The 22,388-nt window shown below is 31.2% G+C and overlaps 3 protein-coding genes and 1 long non-coding RNA gene across 17 annotated transcripts in view; 1 reads left to right on the top strand and 3 right to left on the bottom strand.

Annotated features, from left to right (window-relative positions):
* Window positions 1-621: 621 nt before the first annotated feature.
* Window positions 622-11,560, bottom strand: LOC141453138 (MAPK/MAK/MRK overlapping kinase-like). 12 transcript variants are annotated; one of them, XM_074125969.1, is made up of 12 exons: window positions 11,288-11,560; window positions 9,958-10,072; window positions 9,151-9,240; window positions 8,993-9,073; window positions 8,773-8,890; window positions 7,533-7,711; window positions 7,133-7,237; window positions 5,844-6,020; window positions 5,020-5,146; window positions 3,374-3,661; window positions 2,995-3,083; window positions 622-1,378 (listed from the first exon to the last, which is right to left on the bottom strand). In XM_074125969.1, the coding sequence occupies exons 1-12, from the start codon at window positions 11,379-11,381 to the stop codon at window positions 1,240-1,242; spliced, it is 1,602 nt and encodes a 533-aa protein (XP_073982070.1). In that variant the 5' UTR covers window positions 11,382-11,560; the 3' UTR covers window positions 622-1,239. The 12 variants fall into 12 exon arrangements, with proteins under 12 accessions (XP_073982070.1, XP_073982040.1, XP_073982131.1 ...); XM_074125939.1 differs by having other exon boundaries at window positions 3,299-3,661; window positions 11,288-11,559; XM_074126030.1 differs by having other exon boundaries at window positions 3,299-3,661; window positions 11,422-11,559.
* Window positions 1,378-22,388, top strand: part of LOC141453327 (uncharacterized) — a 35,381-nt gene continuing 14,370 nt past the window's right edge. The window contains exons 1-4 of the long non-coding RNA XR_012457946.1: window positions 1,378-1,525; window positions 2,090-2,226; window positions 2,382-2,537; window positions 17,453-17,631. This is a non-coding gene — a long non-coding RNA (uncharacterized lncRNA). The remainder of the gene's footprint in view (window positions 1,526-2,089; window positions 2,227-2,381; window positions 2,538-17,452; window positions 17,632-22,388) is intronic.
* Window positions 12,748-15,551, bottom strand: LOC141453079 (larval cuticle protein A3A-like). Its single transcript, XM_074125822.1, has 2 exons — window positions 15,391-15,551; window positions 12,748-13,332 (listed from the first exon to the last, which is right to left on the bottom strand). Exons 1-2 carry the CDS (start codon window positions 15,400-15,402, stop codon window positions 12,835-12,837), a joined length of 510 nt encoding a protein of 169 aa, XP_073981923.1. The 5' UTR covers window positions 15,403-15,551; the 3' UTR covers window positions 12,748-12,834.
* On the bottom strand, window positions 16,827-21,258 carry LOC141453259 (uncharacterized). Of its 3 annotated transcripts, none has more exons than XM_074126240.1 (4): window positions 20,912-21,258; window positions 19,172-19,320; window positions 17,501-17,751; window positions 16,827-17,396 (listed from the first exon to the last, which is right to left on the bottom strand). In XM_074126240.1, the coding sequence occupies exons 1-4, from the start codon at window positions 20,955-20,957 to the stop codon at window positions 17,207-17,209; spliced, it is 636 nt and encodes a 211-aa protein (XP_073982341.1). In that variant the 5' UTR covers window positions 20,958-21,258; the 3' UTR covers window positions 16,827-17,206. The 3 variants fall into 3 exon arrangements, with proteins under 3 accessions (XP_073982341.1, XP_073982361.1, XP_073982351.1); XM_074126260.1 differs by lacking the exon at window positions 20,912-21,258 and adding an exon at window positions 20,127-20,414; XM_074126250.1 differs by lacking the exon at window positions 20,912-21,258 and adding an exon at window positions 19,874-20,084.

Raw genomic sequence — 22,388 nt, 5'->3', positions numbered from 1 at the left:
GTGCACTGCTTTTAACAAATATTCCTGCACCCACTAAATTAAAACTGAAGAACTTAGTCAAACGGGGTTGAAATACTTTTTTATAAAGACGAAAATGGCTAGAGAAAATTGTCTGTTAAGACCATTTACATTATTGTGTCCTTGCGTTTCAGAAAATATAAAAACCATGAGAAAAGAAACGATATTTTATATATAAGTACTGTTAAAAGAATAAAATAATGTAACTTAAGGCAGAAAGAATGTATATTGGCTCAAATCACTTACTATTATGCACCAGACAGCATTTAACAATTACAACATTGGGTCAGCAATTTGCAAAGCAGTTTTACATTGCTCTGAAGAAACCGTTATTTATTGAAGATGGAATTATTATTTAATAAATACGAAGATCTGCAACTCTCAAGGCACCCTTACTGCGCTAGGATGGAGAATAAAACAGTTTGCGTAGATTTTCAAATGACTAATTTGATACCTTTTCCTTCCTTTTTGGTATCAAAGAAAATACTGTCGTACGTCGAAGACCACACAAGAAAATGAAGTAGTAATGTTTGGTCCAAGAACCAGGCATTCGGAGCTGTAAGAAAGGTAGATGGGAAAATCAAGTGTAAAAAACATTGAGTAAATAGATAAGTGTTAGTAACAAACAATTTTATTAATATAAATATAATCTCAATTTTATCATATATTACTTTTTTCATTGTTTCTCAACAATCGTAAAATAAACACAGTGTCCTCTTATTTGGATATAGTGTTGTTGCTTTATTTTTTATTTATTTTTTGTTTTAGCGAAACAGTACACAATGAGGGACTACCAGCTTTTAACGTCAGACATGGTTAACATTAAAGAAGCAATCCACAATATAAAACGGTAGCCATTGAAGTGTAATATAGTGTAAGATAAATTAAATTAATTTAAAAACAGTACAACTAATGAGCAATAGTTGGCTTTTTACAAAATTATTTTAATGATTCCTATCACTGATACAAATATGTCATACAAACATCCCAAATCGCTCAGTTGATAAGTCATTATAATTTTAATTATTAATGTTTTAGTAAATCCAAAACAAGTTCACATTTTGACCACTATTTCGCCAACATATATATATATTTTTAACGTTTTTGTTGAAGACTTTAGAGAACATTTGACTCTTGACTGTTTGTTTTCATCATTTTAATATTATTTTCCTTTTTTATTTTTATTCTCTCCGGAATGCAATCCTTGGAAGGGGCAGGCGGTCATTTTTTTCGTCCGATCGGCGCGAGTTGGCTATTAGTTTGAGAAATTGGTGGTAGCATTGATTTTATTTTACTCTTGTTTGAAGACTTTTCTTGTGCAGCTTTCAAGGAAGGTTTAGCTCTTGTTATCGGCGGTAGCCTGAAATCATGCTCAATTCAAGTAAAAAAATAGAACATAAAAATACAAAACAATTATCAGACAAAATTGCAAATAAGGACAAAAAAAAATCCTAATTCAAGAGATGTAGCTGACTAAAGGGATAATTAGATTCATCAACCAGTGAAGGTAGTTAAAATTTATGTATTAACTTCGAGTCGTGCTAGAAAGAGGTAATGTTTATTTAGTTCTGGGCGTTTGAACCTTCATGTGCGGATTCCAAGTCAGACGAAAGCGTCCGTTTTGTCCCGGTTATTTGATTTAAGTCTAAAAGTGTTAAATTACATGAGTATATAGTACGCAAAATTTTATAATATATAAATTATGGAATGCATTTCAGCCGGCTAGGCACAACTTATCTTTTTGAAAGATACTTTAAGTAATGAATAATATTGATTGAATGAACAGCAAAAGTTATATTGACCTACAAACTAAACTTTTAATTAAAATGTACTGATTTTTTGACGCAATTAAATAATGTTAGTATTATCAACAACTTTAAAAGTTGCCATGAAATTTTTTCCGGAGTTTTATTATATTATACAATTAAATGATATCACAAACTGTTCATTTTGAAATTATCATTGGTTGTAAAGTTAGGAAGTAGTAGTAGTTGAGTTGAGGTTGAGGAGCCGTCAACTGACTATTTTTTCACCAATTAAGTGTGGTCAAATCTATAGTCTTTAATTGCAGATTTTTATAGCTCCGGATTTCTTCACTTCATGTGAACCGCAATGCTTCCAAGACAATACGCAGCAATACAAAGGAAAACCTACAATTCATTCGTTGCAGCCTACTAGCGCCCTTGCACGGGGGGCAAACGGAAGCAGGTAATGATATAAAAATAGGTGTATACAACAGTCTTCAGCATTTTTTCCTAATCTGATGTCCGTTAAATTTTCTAAGAGGTCCATTATAGTTCATCCAGAGAAGGTGGGATTTACTTTATTGTTAGTTTTAATACAAATTTATCTTTTTATTTTAGTGTTTTAATAAACGAGATTGGGATCTCATTTTTTTGTGGTGAAGTTCTCGCTAACAGAATTATAAGCCAACTGTAAGAACACCTCAGTATGCCCGTGTGAATACGCAGCTAAAGATGAAGATTTTTTCTGATGATAAATTCAATTCGATTAATCAGGTACATATGTATAAACTATTAGTAGTATATATTTATGTTTTATGCGTTTAAGAGTAAATTATTCTGAGTAGTGGGGTCTGTGGCCCTTTATCTTACAGTCTAAACCTAAAGGGTCTAAGGAACAAAAAGAATTAGAACCCCTAGCCTGGAACAATGAGTTTCACAGGTGTTAATTGATTAATTAGTGGATAGAGCTTACCAAACTTTTAGTTGGTAGGCCTTTCTTTATTTCAGTGAAATGTGTGCAGAAAAGTCTCATATCGAGTTTAAGAGGAACTAACAATTATTACTATAAAATAGTTGGTAACTAGCCTTTTCAACAGTAGGCCCAACTTTCTGTTTTGAACAGTTATCCCGGTTTGACAAAACTTATGTTTAGCCTCTATAAATGCATAAATGAGTTTTGTCTTGCAATCCTGATGAATGCGACACTAATAATATGCAACAATATAATTACCGAAAAAAATTATTACGAAACATCGTCTCATTAAAAGGATTTTCCGAATTATCCCCTTTGGAGTAGTATTCCTTTGCTTGCTCTCTGGCCTGTAAACATTAAAATTCATTTACGAAACAAATATTTCGTTTTTAAAATCGGTTCCTCCTCGCTCTTCAAATAAATAAAATATTCATATGTACTTTGCTCAAAAAAGGATATGGATATGGTACGTTTTTTTTTTCATTCCATTTACTTTGGTTTGTCTAAAATGTTTTACGTTTCCTTAAAATAATTAATAACATAATTGAAAACAGTTACCTACAGACAGGTGATTTTGTGGCGCATTAAGTCTGTCTTTAAGGTTTTCTAGTGTGCCTTTATTTAATTTAAAACCCACCATCTGTTCCTGTATGTCCAAAGGTGTTGGCCGAGGTGGTTTCTTCAGTTTCTCAGTTTTCTCATTCGCTTCCGGTTTTAATGCCGCTATTTTTGCTCCTTTTAGTTTAAGTTTTGACGGCAACGGTAAATTCAGTTGTTTCCTTTCAACTTGTTCCTGATGTTGTAATTCTTGTTGTTTTTGTTGTAATTTCTGTTGTAGTAAAGCATTTCGTTTTGCTTCAGTAATTTTATGATTTGCAGTTGCTGTGGCGTTTAGCTTACTTGTATTCGTATTTGTAACTTTCTTCTGAAATGAATACGGAAATTTACTTTATAGTTTATTTAGAAAAGAGATAGTTATTCTCACCATTTCACGATAGATTGTGTTGGATGATAGGCCGAACAATAAACAAAAATTTAGTGTCAATACTCTAATTATTTTGTTTTAATTCGAAAAATCTGATGCAGAAATTTTTGCTCTATATATTGGTATAAACGTCATGAGTTGCACATTGAACGAAAAAATCTTTAGATGGTAGATTAACCCTACCTCTCCCCAGAACTTGTTTTGGGAAGCATTTTTCTGGGGAAATGTTTCTAAAAAACGTCGAACATCTACGTGTTTGCAACGAGCATTCGTAGATTAAAGAAAATCGTTGAATCGCTTTTGAGAAAACCTCTTAATACTGAAAAATCAATTCAGTACAGAGGTGCTTACAGATGGTTTATTGCCGGATCCTTTGAAGTACGAAGTCGAAATATCCAATTTGAACTTCCTACAATTCTTTTTTTGAGTTATGTTGACCACACGCAGCCCAATTTGTAAAAAAAAAATTAAATAAAACTTTTTTTCGGAACAGTTAGTTCTGGTGAAATCGCAAATTCGAACCCAGCACGATTACAATACCTTTCTTATTGTTTAGTCAAGTGATGGGACGGCCTCATTATCATTCATCAAATATAAAAATAGTTGCTGTGAGTGAATCAGTATAGAAGAAAAAGGCAAATATGCCCAAAATTAGAAGGATGGTGTTGGAAATTAAGCAAGGCAGCCAACTGACCGGAACTAGTCGTGGCGAAGATCAGAAACATAATGTACCAGTAAGACTATTTTTAAGTTGTCCCATAAAAATCCTAAATATTGAACAGAAAGTTGAGGTAATTTAATTTCAATAGTTTGCTAATGTGGCCTCAGGCACTAGGTGATGAAAGGAGACTATTTCGACTGGTGGAAAACCCTAGTCTTTAGAAAAAGTAGATTTTTCCTACTAGGATAACAAGGAGCTGTCACAGTCAGTCTCTTTTCTTCATAGGGTACGATTGAATGTAGAGCCTCTGTGCAGACTTCAGAAATGGCCTCCCAGTTTGCCGGCGAAGTTATCACTTGGTTGTAATTTGTGATTAATTTAGGCCTGCTGAGATCACTTCTAATTGTTCTAGAACCCTAATTTATCTAGTAAGGACGTTTTATCTAGTAGATCTTTCAAGGTATAGGCGTCTCTGGCTGCAGTTCCTTGGGGGAAACACAATTATTATTGTGTTCCAACAATAATAATTCCTGAGCGTTAATGTCTGGCAATCGATGCAAGAAAAAAGCCAAGGCTACCGATCATTCGAATGACTTTTAAAGATTTTACGAAAGTATAACAATTTAGGTATTATTACTTTAATCTTCCTTTTTCTTTCCGTTGTCAAATAGCTAAGTAATGCTGGATTTCTGTAGGTGATTTTCAAATTTGACGGATTAGGTATTTGTGCATTCAGATGGTCCGTCAGCTTTATATAAGAATCTCTGTAAAAAAAAAAAAAAAGAAAGAAAAATTACTTACAAGCCTTTCTCTTGCTCTCTCATGCAATGGAAAATTTAAAAATTTGCTTAAAACTATTGAACACCACCTAAATTCAGGAGAGGTAAGAATTGTGCTTTCAAGTTTATGATTACGATTTATGAATAGGTTCAAAGTGGCAGTTAGCCTCACACCCCTAATCTTCCCTCTCCTGAATTTTGTAAGTTTGCCTGACAACCATATGCTCTCAGATTACAAAAAAACTCTCACTGGACTTTTTCTTACTACAATATTGTCGACGTTCTAACTTTTTCATTTTCTCACTATCCAAACTTCAGAAATATATTTTTTACTAACTTTACCAGATTATAAAACTACAATTCATCCGAAATGACACTTTTAACGTTCCTCATTGCTCCTAAACTTCCCTAAAACGAATATCCATTAATAATTATTCAAATCAAGTTTTAGTTGTATTTTGTAATAATAATAAGTTCAAAGAAAATCAAAGGAAACATTTGAGAATAAGTTCCGGAAAAGTTAAATATTTCTAGAGGCGGAAGTTTCTTTAAACTCTCGGGAGTGTTAGCTAACACATTCAACCCATCTATATAACATGCAAGAAACAAGACCTGTACCGATCTGGTTAGTTTTCCACCCTATTCTCTTAAAATAGTATTTTTAATTACATTTATTTCTTACCTAATATCAAGAAAGTATTTATGTTCTGAAAGACGCCTTATATTAGATCTAGAGTCAGGATCGTACACTATCATCTGTTTTAATACATCTCTTCCACCGGTTGTTATAAATGGTAATAACTGATTTAATCCAGAGCCTTGTTTAGCCGGAAAGCAGACAGATATGTTGCGACACTTGCTGCCAACAGTTACACATAATGTCTAGATTACATACAAGATAAAAGAAATGGAAGAATAACTGCAAGGTTTCATGTTATAATAGTTAAATTTCATTATTATTATTATTATTTTTTCCAAGTGTAAAGTGTCTCGTAACAAATGAAACGAAAACTAGTAAATACTAGTAAATTTTTATATTTCTATGTCATTATATCAGTTTAAAACATCAGTACAAAAAAAAAAAAGGGAAAAACAAACACTAAATTAAAGTCTACACATTATTAAAAAGATACTAAGTATTACAAGGGAAGAGTAAACGCTACAACCTTGAAACGTTCACATTTTACTCACTTTAGTGATTTGAATGGGTAAGCAATGACAATTAACAAAATAGATTAATAATGTGTTTCGTCACTGTGGGGTAACAATACATTCCCTTACCTGACATCGGTCCTCTGAATTGTCTTTCTTAGACTAACGCCAGCAGTGGAGCCTAACTGCCTTATGAAGACATGACAAAGTAAAGATCAAGCGACGCTATACGACTACTGTATAAACTGGATAACATTATCCTGGCCGCCCCAATAACAAACTTAAGACTGTTCAATGCTTTGATTTCTCATAAAATTCTAGACGATTTTTTTTAAAATTTAATTCGTTTAGTTACTATTACGATCTTTGTACTTCATTTCTTTAAATGCTGTATCTTCCCTGAATGAAGTTAAGTTAGGTATTTCTTAAGGTTTAAGAAAGTAAAAAATCAAAATTTCAGCCAGCAGCTTTCAGATTTCAGCCTTCTTTTGGATGGTACAATTTTTGAGTGGTATAATTTCAAAAAACTTTTAAAATTGTATTGTTTTTGGAGTTTAGTTTTGTTTAATCTGGGCCAGATTGACTATTATCTAATTCTGTGGAATTTTAGGGTTCCAAGAACAAATACATATTGAATTAGAAATGTGTAATTTGAAAAAAAAAAAAAAAATTATTCAGAAGAAGACAGATTTCACGTCATTAGTATTCCATTAAACCAAAGCAGATATTTCTCGAATTTTAGAAATGTTCGCAATTTGGCATCCTTTATTTAAATGATAATAATATTATTATTTATGTGTACCATATTAAAATACTTACTGTTTTGTGAATTTTGCCAATAATCTTGCGTTCGGACTGCCTAATACTGCATTAATCTTGGCTATTTGATCCAATTCACTTGAGCCAGGAAAAAGAGGTTTCAAACTATCCAACAGAAATGTTTATTGATCAATTTATAGATTGTTTTATAAACAAAACATCGTTTCTATAGCGAATCGTTGATTTTTTTTAAAAAATAATATACTGTATTTATTGGAGAATCTGAAATTGTCTATTATAGCAATTGTTTCTTTGTAAATAGGTCAAAATTAATATTTAGTATTAGCTTTTAATAGATAAGGTTTTAAAATAAAAGAGGTAAATTCAAATTTACTGTATGCTAATAGGACTATTTCTTTTTTAAAGTTTTATTAATTAGATAAAGTTTTTTTTTAATTACGTGATTAACTCAAAAAACACACATCCGATGGCCCATACATCCATTTTTGGTCCATAGTAGCCAGTCGTGAGTAGGCATTCGGGTGATCTGTACCATCTTGTTGAGATATATTCGGTGTAAGGATGTCTAGTGTAAATACCTTTTACAGATCCAAGATCTGATATTTTCAATAGTTCACCCTGTAATATTTTGAAAATTTTTTAGTCATTTTAGTGAAGTTTGAGTAGTTCTCTTACTTATCGTAAACATCGTATGGTAGGGAGATAGTTTTATATATCTCCCTAAAGAGGAATTTCGCTGAACCTTAAAAAATTATATCGCGTGTTAAAATTAATTAGAATTAAGTACGTATGATGATGAAAAATCAAGTTTGAAGAAAATCACTTGACCGCGATCGATCTCTTGAACCGTTTCCTTTCAACTTTTGTACACTATCAACATAGTAAAACAACAACCGATTAGAAAATTGATTATTTTGGGAGCCAAGAATTTATATTTAATAAAATTTTTAAATTTAATGATAAGTTGAGAATTGTTGAAAGAGAAAGTTGAGTGTTTCATGATTCTTTTACTTTTAATTTTGTTTCATCTCTTTAACTTTTAATCGCTAAACTTCTGCTAGGAAACATTTTAAAATTTTTGCTTGCTAGATTTATAATATAAAATAGTTTCTCACTAATATGTACAATAGATAATATGTAGAGTAATATGTAGATTAAGCTGTGTAGATCTTACGTCCGGAGGATCTTAAATTAAATATTTTAAGAACATTCGTTTCGTGCCAACTAATTCATCATTCATGAATAAAGTAAGATTTTGTAACTTAACGAATATGACTCTAAAAAATTTAGACTTAAAAAACCCTATTAAAGAAACTTCTAATCACCTAAGTTGATTTAGCTTTAAAAATTTAACTCAGTTCTTTTTTTTTTTTTATTTCTTTTTATCTTTGATTTTATCGGCCATACGAATGTTTGACTGAAACATAGTAGAAATAAAAATTCTCTTCATCAAACTGGGTCAAAAACATTGGATGAATGAGAATCTGATACCGATAGAAACATGTAATACATTCGTACTTCGGATGGCTTCGGATATTATCTAGCACTGCGGATCCAACCACATTTTCAACAGTTTTTATTTATTTACTAAAGAATTTGTTTAACAGTCAGGAATGTTTTTTTGCTAATTTTATGGCCCACATATAAATAAGTGAATGTACCATTTTCTTTTTAATTACCTTTACTAGAATATTCTCAGGTTTTATATCTCTGTGGAAAATTCCATGATGATGGATATGAGCTACTCCTTTCACAACCTGATAAAGATAATTCTTGGCCCTTGATTCAGGAATGGGTCTATTTTTTTTAAAAAAAATAAATTTCGTTATTATATTTTAAAAATCAGTTTTGGTTTTTAATAAATTAAAAAAAATAAAATATATAATCAAAATGTGATACCTTTTTCGATTTTTCATCATATCATATAAGCTCATATCCATCAATTCAAAAATAAATGTAACTCTTCCAGTGTTAGTTTCACTGAAATCACAGAAAAGAATAAATGAAGCATTTTTTCTTCTTAAATGACATTATTTAAAGCTAGACATTAAACTTACTAATGTGATTCTATCATGTGAAGAATGTTTGGATGTCTAGCCAGCTTTCTTAGAGCAATCAGCTCAGGAAGTTCAGCGGCATGGAGAGCACTGTAAAATGCTGATATGATTAAAAAAAATATTTCACAAGAAAATCAAAACGAAAAGTGGAACCATAATATATTAATAATCAGCATCCGAAATAGTTGTGTCTGCGATATTTTGTAAAGAAAAGCGACGGAGATTCACAGTCAGGTAATTCAAATAAATAATTTGAAGAAAAACAAATTTGTGAATAAAGTAATCGAAGATTTATTGAAGTTGATCACATTCAAAAATGTTTCATAATCACTGTCAATGATTCGCCCAAACTTAATTTGTATTTTCGGACAAGCTAGGTGAGTTAGATTTGTAGCAGTTCGTGACCTAGGTGTAATATTTCACCCTAAAATTGCAATCAATCAGTGCAAAAATCGAGGGCAAGATAGTTTTCTATGTGATCAGTGAAAATTGAACCTCAGCATAGTTTTTTAATATCATTATGCTTTAATAATTAAATTATCGTATGCCTTTGATAATCTTCAGTTGTCTTATTGTATTATTTCTTTTTTTCTTTCCCTAATATGTAGATTGTTTCAATTTTTTCACTAGAAATTTCGAACCAATTCATCGGGAATTTAAGTCAGTTTTATAGACATCTAAAAAAACTGTAATCTTTTAAGTTAACTAAGAGTATTTTACAATTTTTCTAATCAGTTTCTCTTTTTAACGATTCTATCTTAGGCTACTTGTTATTCATCTTAGGCTACATCTTATTAAATGATCTACCTTTTGAAGCATTTCTTTAAATGCTTTGCAGCTATACAAACTCCTGAATTTTTGTCTTGACATTTCAACACTTCTGAAAATGATCCTTCACCAATTTTACCTTGTACTTTATATTCTGAAAATTTAAAAATATGGTAAAAGAAAAAAAAAACAAGTTTATATATAACATTACTTAATAAAAACTGGATGTTGTTATTAAAATAAAAATTTAGTCTCAAACAAGATGAAACTTCAGAGAATATTTTCATAATTTTGTGTAATATTCAAATTCATAATACTTCGGTACTTTTGGATTAACCGTATAATATGCCAATCGATCTGTAAATTATACAGTTTGATAAGGGGACAACCACGACACCTGTACCCTTACCCTTATCCTCGAAAACGCAACGGATTACTATTTTAGCCCTAAGTATTTAAGTAGGAAATAATATGTAAAATAAGTTTAGCAATTTTGATCTAATTAAAACTAAAAAAAAAAAATAGTATAGTTCATTTAATAATGGTTGGATCCGCAAAGCGTGTTTGTTTTATCTTTTCGTAAAATGATCAATTTTTTTTTGGGATTTTCATCAATCTTTTCTTTTTTAAGGATTATTAAAAAAAAAAATGGAGAGAAATAAGTTTTATTTGTAAAACACTCACATAATTGGAATCATTAACGAGAGACAAATTGGAAGTTGGAAAATTTTCTACACAAACTTGACGAACTAATGTACTGAGGATTGTTGAAAATCCGAAATTGATCAGAAAATGAAGCAAACACGCTATGTCAAAAACATACTCTACTGATTGAAGGATTACATATTACTCTCATGCAGTTCATCACTGGTGAATTTTTTCATTTGTTTATGGAAGTTCCCTGCAATAATCCTTTACTCTTCACTAGCTGATTTTCAGGAACAAATAACGTTAGCATGCAAATTGTGATTTTGTTTAAAGTAGTTAATTCTTTTCCTAAAGTAACACTAAATTTGTCTTAATTTTGTCACAGTAGCTTAAAACTATGAAGTTTTCTTTTTGCTCTCTTGTGTTAGAGAGCAATAAAATTATCAATAATGGAATAAAAATAGATTAGATGTGAACAAAAAAAAATAACATCTGATTTTATCAACGCATTGGAGAAAATTGATTAAAAACGAAAGTAGCCAATTGAAATCATTGTATACCTACTGCTTCGAAAAGTTTGAAGCATATTACTTCATAAGTAGCTGGAATCGTTATTTATTAGTGCCATAGTTTATTTTTGAAAACTTCAGTACAAAAAATTTAAATAGAAAAGAACAAAAACCGTATACAAAAAAAAAAAAAAAGAAAAAGTCACAATTACCATGTGCAAAAGCATCTAATTTTTCAACAAACGGCACCTCCATATGATCATTAGTATTGGCATTGCATATAAATATATCTTTTGACTTCAACATATGTACTAACTAACATAAATAGCAAAAGAATTTTAAAAACCTCTGTTTTTTTGAAGAAGATGTACCAAAAAAATAAAGCAAAAAAAAAAAGGTTATTTGGTAGAAGTTATTGCACAGTGTAAAATTGTCAACTGACTAGCTTTTCATTCACACTTTACGAAGAGAGAAATACCATGTAAATGGCCAATCTTTGAACTCTCTATTAATAATAATATTCTTTCAAAAAAATACAAAAATGTAAACATTACGGATTTTTTAAACGTTATGAACACATTAACTGATGTTAATACAACAAATATCTCTTCAATAATAATAATAAAAAAGAACTTAAAGAATTTAAATATCAGAGATATATGTAGTAATATTTTTTATTTAATTTTTAAAGTCAACAAAATATCATGAACTACTCATACTTTTGAATGAAGTATACTTGCCGTAGAAGTTTTTTTTATTTATGGCCATTTGCCATAAAATTGTAAAACGAAAAAAAACTGCTTTATTACCCTCTAAAAAAGAAAGTTATAAAGTGACCGCTTTTTACGTTCCAATTTAGAAATTCATCAGATATTACTGATAGTTTCCTATGTGAATTGAAGATTTATTTTCCGTCGTCGGAAAAGATTCGAATAAGGGCACATCTTGGGGAGGAAGTGATTAGATATTTGATCCAGTTAATTGGGTCTCCCCCCCCCCCGGTTGATCGATTTTGTCCGGAAAAGTGTTTGACGGTTCTCCTGATATACCTAGAACCAGGTATAAAATTTTAACTATGTACTCAACTTTTGTAGTTAAGGCTGCCCGAATACAAACATAAAGACAGACATACCCACTTCATTTCATTCACGAATGTAAAAGGCCATTCTTTCATTCTCTATGGAACTTAAAATGTATATTTCTTTGTATTTCCTGTTATGAGAAGTACGAAAAATTAAAAATTAAATGATCTAATAATCAATTGTGTAGATACCATATTGAAGGTTCAAAAGAGTAGAAAAAAATCTGGTATAAACTCTCAAAAACCAAACCTTCTCCAATCTTCCAATTTGAAAAAAGAAAAAGTTAATGCATAATCTCGCTAGTGTCTGCACAACAAAACGTTGATTTGTTGAATTTTGTTTAAGAACACAAATTTAAGAGAATATTTTTGTGGCTATTTTAGTTTTTCTGTCGATATCCACATAATTTGAAACACCTATTGGGAAAAAACACATTTTTCTTGCTCAGGAAACCTCGAGATGGTATTTTGGAGGAAAAGCAAAATCGAAAATCTGCATGGGTATAATATCTCTTCTTAAAGAGTATGTAAAAACATAGCCCTTCTCTACAGATGTGAAGAATGTTTGGACTAAATAATAAGAAACAATAATTATTAAAAAATAAAAAATACTTTATTGTATTATAAAAACAAAACAGAAATTTACAATTTTTTTTTTACAAAAAGTAAAAATAAAAATTAATGATGATAATACTTGGCAGCAAGTGGACCAGCCGCAAAACCAACAGGTGCCACAACTTTAGCAACTGCAGGACCTGCTGCATAGGCAGCAGCGACTTTGCCAACTAACGGCTCTTTGTGTACTACTGCGTTGAATCCGTTGACCGGATCGGCTGTATACTCTACGGTTCTTCTTGTACCATCCGAATCTGTAAGACTGTAACTACCTTGGACAACATCTCCTTGCCGGCTTTCATGTTGGCTTTTGGAATCACCGGTCAAAGCGTCTTGAACATCATAGGCGTAAGAGTATTGCGGGTTTGGGTCGTATTCGCCAGCAGCAGCAAGTGCATGTGGCCCACCATAGGCAACCGGACCAGCAAACTTTGCAAAGCCTGGTGCTGCAGCATAACCAAGTGCTGGGGAAGCGTAAGCACGTGCGCCTGGAGCCAGTACAGCCGGTGCACCGAATAGGCCGGCAGAAACAGCCGAAACTGTGGCTCCCAATAGCAGTAGCTGAAAGAAGATAAATGTTATCGCTTATAAAATTTGCCTCATAGTTTATTTTGAGATAGTTTTCATTGATAGTAGACCAGGGCCACCGGAAGCGTTTGTACGGTCCTGGGAAGTCCCTAAAATGTGCATTGCGTACTTGGGTTAATGGGAAAATATTATTAAATAATGGTAATTTAAAAAATAAATATATATCAAATTTAATATATTTTTTATAGGTTTTCTGCCACAGTTATTAAAAAAAAATTAAATTGTAATGCATTAAACTATTTTATGAGAATTATTCAAAATTTTCTAAGGTTTGAGTATTTTACTTTTGTATTACTTTTAATCTGCACCGTAACTGTTTATCAAAAGTTTATTGTCAGCTGTTCCTGCTTTATCAGCTCTTGTAAAGATTTATCGATTTAAAAAGTCTGGTGCGAACGATCATGTGACTTCTTAACACTGTATTCAAGGTACAACTGCTGTGTAAAGGAAATCTACGAACCCCTATCGTATTCTTAATCGATTTTTCAGAAAAAATTATTTCGAATAAAAGTTCTAGATCTATATGTTGGTAATATCGAAGTTTAAATAAAATCATTGGTGAGTATTTTCAAGAAAATGTCAAAATAATGAAGTATCCCTTCAGTAAAGAGGCATTTTCTTAAGCGATTTTTTCGATTTAGAGTTCCGATGGAAACATCTGGTCATTCACGTTCACAGATCAATATATAAACTCCACTTTTCCATTCTCTGAGTACTTTAAATCGAATGTTTCTAGAGTAATCTAAAAATAGAAAATCTTTTATGATACTTCTTTTAAAAGTCCAAATTTAGAAATTCGGGAGTTCTGCAATACTACAATACAATGCTACTTTACAAGTCTTGTTACCTGCAAGCAATTGGGATAGCCGAGACATTACCGTAGCATTCTACATCTGAAAATTAGTCTGTCAGTTGTGTGATGATTTAGTTGAACATTTAACTCTACAAATTTATATTATCCTGAAGAAGGCTTCAAAATTTGCCCAAACTTCGGTAAAATAAAAAAAATTATCTACAAAATGTTTGGCAGCTCCCCAAAAGAAATAACATTTATACTGGTACAAAATAGACAGGGCCTGCAGTTGATATGTGTAAAACTATGTATCCACCTCACTCATTTAACCTGTGCACACATTATATGCACAAACACTGTCACATTAGGGAGCCACTACAGATCTTTTAGGTCCTAATGGAGTTGGCAATATCGTCACTTCCTTTAAAATATACATCTCACCGAAGAACTTTATTATTATTATTTTTACTTTTTCTTGTTAGGGTTCTTGACAAATACTCTATTTCCACTAACTTGTCTGTCTACACATTCATTTTTGGGCAACATCTACGGAAATTGGCAAGTTCCCTTGGCCCTGAACTGTTTCATCCAAATTACTCATCTATTTTGTCAAAATATAACTCGAACCTCGATTATTTCTTTGTCCATAAATTCCTTTTTATAATTTTTCGCTATCGGAATCAGAATGGCCAACTTCTACAACACCTTAACTCTTAATTACATGTTAAGAGAGGATACATTTATCACTAGCAAAGCTTCCTTATTCCATTTCACTCTAATCTACTTCATTGTCAAAAGAATTATGTTCTAGATACAGTAACTTTTTTTGATTTTTAACAGATTTCGAACTGAGGAAAATTTTTCGAATGTTTCCTTTTCATAAGGCAAATTATCTGGGCATTTTGAGCACAGGAACATTGGTTTAACTTTTGCGTGCTAAAAAACTCAGAGGACGTATTTGGACTAAAGGGCTGAAATTTCTTCGAATTTGTGTTCTCTGGGTATTGCTCAAGTTCTTTTAAAGCATGGTGGGTATGAACTGAGGGATGGAATAGCTGAAAAATAGTTGAGAAACAAGGTCCAAAGATGGAGGGTTATACTTGGTTCAAGAGAAATTGTGAATTAGCCATCAGTGGTGTAGTTAAGACTTCCCTCTCGAAGAACAAATTCACTATGCAGTATAATGTGAAGTCAAAAATTATACTTCAGGTACACACATAAAACAATAATTTACTTACCTTAAAAATCATTATTGGAGATTATAGAAGATCCTAGAATGGTGCAGCCTTGTTAACTAATAAAAGTTCTTAAAAGTCACGAGATTTATATGCATTTAGCTTATATATACAGCACTTATACAAGCTAACAAATTACCCCACACTTTTCTGAGTAAATCCCCTTCTATAGGAGGGGACATTTAAAAAAGTCTTGATCCTTGCCCCCCCCCCCTCGACACATAGATGGAAAATACTTGCGAACCACACTTTGAAGGTACAGGTGTAAAAGAATAGGTGGAGGCCAAAGATGTAACGTTGCAACATCCGCCCCCCTGGCCAATAAGTAGTTTCATCATTTTTGTTTCTTTTTTACTAACCTTTGTTTAAGTTTACCGTGATTTTATTTATTTTTTATTATGCTAATATTTTTAAGAAAGTTAAAAAAAAATAGTTGTAATAATGAGAGACACTTATTCTATCCCATCCTTTATTCCAGTGGTTTGGTGTTCCAGTCGACCATTGTAACCCATGGTTCTTTGTGGCTCAAATAAAAAACAAAAAATCTTTAATCAATTTTTACCTACAAATTTCTTGGCAATATACTTTAAGCTACATTCTAATTTTGCCCAAAACAAGATGATCCACAAAAACCGACGAAATTTTATTAGACATTTGTCTACATCTTATTCGGAGATTTACTTGAAACTTCGTATTTAGATTACATAAACTTTGGATCAATAACTTTAATTTAAATGATTTTTCCAAGAAAATTATTTTTTGGAGGATCAGAAAGGGTTGATTCTTTTCCAAAGCATCTCATTTTATCGCATTGTTTCACAAACCTGTTTACTATTTATTTAAATTATGGCCCTTAAAATTAAAGTATATTTATTGAGTTTCCAAAATCAAGCACAAGATTAATCAGTCTAAGGAGTAGAAATCTAATGTGAACACCCAGGATCAGGACCACTTTCTCCTGACAAAATGTGCATAACGCATTTTATTTGGAACGAACAAACTTTTAATTTGTAAATTGCCCCTTTTCGCAACAGACATTGTCTCTTCCAGTTCATTATTTTTATCCCAACAGTTTAATGCTGCATAGCGAAATATTATATTTCAACTAATCCAGATGCAGTAGTAGCTCCTGATCTAGGACGTCAATGGTATCCGAAGCGTGGGACATCGATGAAATGTTTTTTAATCAAGACATTCCCTGGCTTTTGCCGCACATCCTTCCTCACACTATATGAACTTTCCACGATATCCCCCCGGTTTTGAGTTGCAAAATTGACCATGCAGACTGGGATTAAGAGCAAATACTCAAATTGTTTAAAAAAGTAAAAACATTCACTATTTTATATAAAAAAATAAAAAATTTATTTGTCACATAAATATTTAAATACATTTATTGAGACTTGTCAACTTAATCTATTTTTTATCATTTATTACCGCCAGTAGGCCTTTTAATAAAACTGCTTATAAAAATGAAACATTAATCTTAATAAATACCATAATAAATTAAAACTTTGTTGATCAAACTTTATTTCTCATATTTTAAATGTTAAATTTTCTTTTTATCATTAACAATATACATACATATATAGATATTTGGAATCCAATTAAAATTTATAATCTGTCAATATTACACTTGCCGCTCATAAAAAAATTAATATAAACTATTACAATAATATGTACAATATTTTGGAATAAAAAAGGGGATAATATAAAATTAGTGAGTAAAAACATAAATTTTCAGTCTTTTAAAGCTCTTCAATTCGATCTTTTAAAACCTCTTCGTTCTGCAGTAATGGTGTTCTTACTCTAATCGAAAAATTTATCCAACCAAAACACTCAGTTTCAAGTTGGACTTTTTACTACCATAATTCATTGCCTTCGGATTACTGCCACATATTGACTGATGTTTCTCCATATATCTTCTTTGTGAGAAAGGTTTTTTACAATGAAAACATCTCCATTCCCAGTCGTGGTGTGATTTTGTACGTTGGTGTGCTCTTAAATTTGATCTGGCCAAGATTAAAAAAGTGTTTGTTAACTTTAACGTCTTTTTTTATGTTTTTAGTTGGTGCAGTTTAAAGAAAAAACAAAATGAATATTACTCATGGCTTACCTGGATGCAAAAGACTGATGACAGACTGGACAGATGAATGGTTTTTCACCTGTATGCAATCTGAGATGATGTTTTAATACCCAAGCTTTGTCAAATGTTTTCTCACAGTGTGGACATTTCTGTAGATTATGGTAATTATTGTTTCGCACTTTTGTCCTTAGATTATATCCTTCAGGGAAATCAATGAGAACAGGTGTATCTTTCAAAGTCGGTAGCTTACGTGATGGAAGATCGAATTGGCCGGGAACACTCTATTAAAATTAGAAATGATGTTGTAAAATAATTATAATAATGAACAAGTATTGGGTGTTTTTGAAAAATAATTAATACAATATTTAAAGTATAGAATATTGTATAGGGATGTTCTATTCTAGTTTTCTACTAGGAATAAATTGAACTAGTGATGATACCATTCTTTAGGGTTTGTATATGTTAGTAGTAAACTGCTGCAGACCAATTTCAACTTAAATTTTCCCAAGTAAAGTATGTCCAAAATAATAACATTTCGTGCGAAGCTATGGCTGGACTGTTAGTTGGGTATAAAAAAAAAATTCAGTGCCTTAAGTTAATTAATTTTTGACACCCTCTAACATCAAACATCAAAGTTTCTCCACGGCCACTTAAAAAAAAAAAATAAGAGAGAAATATTAAGTGGCAATAAGGTTTGGTCAAAATCGCTCACCGGAAGAATACTGCCCTACTGAAACAATTTTCCAGCTGTTCAGGATTTTTGGAAAATGAGTCCTTTGCTTCACTTTAAAGTATACTATACTGATTGCACACGAGCAATTGCACTTTCTAAAACGCTGTTTCAGTGAACTGTACTGATGGTATCACTTGCATTAATATTAACGAGAACAACATATTTTAATGAATGGCAAATTTTTAAAAATTCGTGATATTCGTATTTCAAACTTATCTTCTGTAGAAGTTGACCTATTGTGGCAGACTAAATAAAATTGTTATTATTTTGGACATACTTTACTTGGGAAAATTTAAGTTGAAATTGGACTCCAGCAGTTTACTACAATTATATACAAACCCTAAAGAAATGTAATTAGTTTGTCATTCATACGCCATTGAGATCCAGCGGTCTCTATCATTAGTTCTATAGTCTCTAGTTCGAGAAGCTCCTCCCGTACTGTCTGTTTACTCTTAGAAATAGTAAGGCGAACAACTACGTGATTTTGACAGTTATACTGAAACCACACTACCTTTTCCACTTCTACCCGAATATATAGAGCTTTCCGTCTTAATCGGAGCACCCAGATTAAAAAGGCATTCATTAAACAAAAAAGTAGCTTTGTCCGGACTTCGTACGAGAACGATGACGGGGTAGTCAGAAAAAAAAAGCATAAGATGTAAACCGAAGCTAGGTGATTGAATGATGTGGAGAATGACCTTAGAAGTATCAATATAAAGGAATGGAGAAGAAAAATTGTAGATAAGCGAGAATGGCAGAACTTTATGGCTTCCTATTAGAACTGTAACGCCCTGAAAGTACCCTGTAGCGGTTTGTTTCAAGAACCATAAGAAATCATTCGTAATTTATATCCATATAATAATTTACAACTAAATCTCAGTTTGGACTTCAAGATACTATTTTTCAAAATGTACTAACTTAACTAGAAAATATCGTAACAGCAATATGAAAATGAGTATTTTCGGTACCTGCGGCACTTTCCCAAGTTGCCATCTAGTTACTATGGAAAGTGCAGAAACACAAGACCAATCGTCATGTGCTGCAAGATCGAGTTTCAGTTTCTTCGGTTTGATCTTCTTCTTTGGTTGTGAGAACTCAAACATTTCAGGTTCTTCGTCTGTGAATAACATAAGTCTCTTGTTACAAAAAAAAAAAAAAAAAAAAGAAATGAATATGAAAGGAAAAACCTTTACAATTTCTCTCAAGATCTGAAAATTCTATTTAAGTTCACTTTACAAAAATTCAGAATCTAAGTAAAATCACGTTCTGGATACTGGACGAAAGTATAACTGAAATGAAATCGTAATTTCAGTTCCATTCATGGCTTTATTTTTGTTTCATTCCAGAATCTTCAAATGAAGATTTGAGAAGCACTAATATGTGAACAAAGATAATTTCAGGCGCATACCAAGTTTGCAAGCTTGAAATTCTCACAAGTAGTTAATAAGAAAGAACACTCACAGATAGGATTTGAGAGAGTGTTCTTCTTTATCCCTTAAGAAACGTTACGGATTTCTCAGCAATTTTTATTTGCTTTATTTAAAAGAAATGAACCGTAGAAATCATTTAATGGCATTAATGTACCAACTTTAATAGAAGGTTTACACGAATAATTGACTAAGATGACATCAAAGTTAAGTATTTGGAAAAAAAAAAATGTATAATAATACCTATGGCCTTTTTTTCTAACAGTTTAGTTAAACAAGTACTCGGCACCTAATTACCACACTTTTAAGTATATCTAGAGGTTTAATTGATTTATAAAAAAAAACTAACAGATGATGTGGTTTCATTATCGTTGCAGTTAAATAATGGAAAAATACTTTTCGTAATTGAATTCAAATCATTCTTAAATTCACGCAGTTAGTTATCATTTACCCCAGTAATATACTACAATATTATGGTAACAAAAAACTGAGTTACTTTGACTAAGACCACTTTTGCAATTAATTTCAAGTTCCCATTATTGTTTGGAGTCAAGCTTTATAAACCATTAAAAATGAGAATTTAAAGCTACATTTAAAAAGCCACAAATCACTAACGAGCAAAAGTTAAAACTTATATATTAGTTAAACTCTTGTCCCTAAATTTATTTATAATTTTATTCTTTTATTTTTCAAAATTGTAACCATGGTATATTTTGTAAAGACTAAAAATTCGAACAATGCATTTATAGAATAGAGTAGTGAATGGAAACTAGTTCTTTAGAAAAACTAAAACTGGTTTATTATGGACTATAATTTTTCTAAGCTTTCAACTGAGAAAAGCTTTACTTTTAAATCTTCAAGTTGTACTAACAGTTAAAAGCTTATCCCCAGATAGAAAAGTGAAAAATACATTTACAAATTTCATAGTAAATGATGATGTATTAGGTTTGTAGAATATTCAATAAGCTGTTAACGTTTTTATAAGTAGCTTAAAAAAATTAAAAGATGGTTTTCCCTGTCGTAAAGAAACTGGATGTTTTCATCTTTTCTAAACTAGAAAATAAGGATTTTAAAGCAGTAGAAAATTGTCTGAGACTCTTAATAACTACAAGACTTAATTTCTATTGAAGAGTAGTATTTCTTGTTTAGGCCATCTTTTATCCCATTATAAATTATTCTGTATTAGAAAACACTATTAAAGAACTATTTATTAATAATACTAGTAGAACAAAATAAATAAAGTAATGTTAATAGAGAAATATAGATAATCAAAATTCTTACCCTCACTTTTGGATTTTCTTGTAGTTTTAAGATAAACTCTAGGCATGATTACGAATGACGGAAAATCTAGACCAGTACAGGTTCCCTACTGTGCTGAACAATCTGCCAAGACTTTATCGAAAAGACTGAGCGCATTCTGGACTCCTAATAGGGGAAATTTATGAAAACATATGATAATTGTTTAGGAACAAGAAATTAAAAAAAATAATAATAGTGCAATGAAAAATAGTAGCAATTTTCTTTTTGTTAATTATTTTTCAATTTTTCTTATAAAATTATTATTTAAATTAAAAATATTTTCAATATAAATTTTATAAATATAAATCTTATGCTACGAATCTTTTTTTTTTTTTTTTTTTAATATTAAAATAAATTAAGCAGGAATAATTTATAAAGTTTTAAAGTTCTTCAATGAAAAAATTTCAAGGTGTTTCACAATCTTCATAAAGTAAATTTCATTACCCAAAAAAAGAATCCCAAATGGAACGGCTACTTTGCCTAAACTATTTGTGATTCAATACAATTAATTACAAAATAGAATTATAATTAGTCTTATAGAATATAACTTCAAATTGGGATTAAATTCTATTTATAATGGGGCTCACATCAGACCTGTTTTTTTCAGAGGTTTTTGAGATTTATCATGACGAATTGTTTGCATTGTTAAGATTAAGTTCAGGTTGCTTCGGAAACGCTTAGATTGTTTTTTTTGTTTAGCTTATTATTCGATTTGTTGGAACTTCTATGGTTTTAGATGACTTTTTCCCTGAAAGCAGAACCAAACAACAAGAAAATCCTGGTTTTTCTAAAACGGCTGCTATCCGTATTTTTCTTTAAAACGTTACTATTACCACACACATTTGCGACAATGGTGTGCTCATATCTTAAAGCACTCTAGACATTTTTAGACTCCTTGTATCGTTTTCTTTATGAAGCTCCAAGAGATTTTCAGATTCAGGAAGATTGCAACAGCGTCTAGGATGATAATCTAGATGTGTAAGAGAAGGCGGAATGTCAATTTAGAAATAATTTTCCCATTCCCCCAACATGTGGATAGGAATAATCATTTCAGTACCCTAGTTTTCGTAATAACGCTTCAGCTGAGAATATTTGGGAGAAATGAAGTTAGGTATCAATGTAATATCCGCTCATGAATTAGTCTTATCTAGGTTTCTGAAATCATATGACAATAAATTCTTGCTGACTCCCTATGACTCGCCTGAAAAAGTGAGGTATTTTTCTTTCTTTAGAGAAATTGTATTGATTGATTGAATGAAACAATAATTCCAATAATAATTTTTGGTTTTACCACTTTAAGGTAAGTGCTATGAGACTTGACCCAAAGGTTTAGTTCACGTACTGATGATGTGATGTTACCTTATGATGTTGCCATATTCGTGATTAATCAGTATATTAGGATGCCTTTTTCCAGGGCGTGATTATAGTTCAGTGATTAATAGAACAGTGTTTCAGTGCG

Source organism: Rhodnius prolixus, unplaced genomic scaffold (genome assembly GCF_049639745.1).
Source record: "Rhodnius prolixus isolate KJV_2025 unplaced genomic scaffold, Rpr scaffold_1, whole genome shotgun sequence".
Lineage (NCBI taxonomy): Eukaryota > Metazoa > Arthropoda > Insecta > Hemiptera > Reduviidae > Rhodnius > Rhodnius prolixus.
This window is presented reverse-complemented; position numbering and strand designations above follow the sequence as displayed.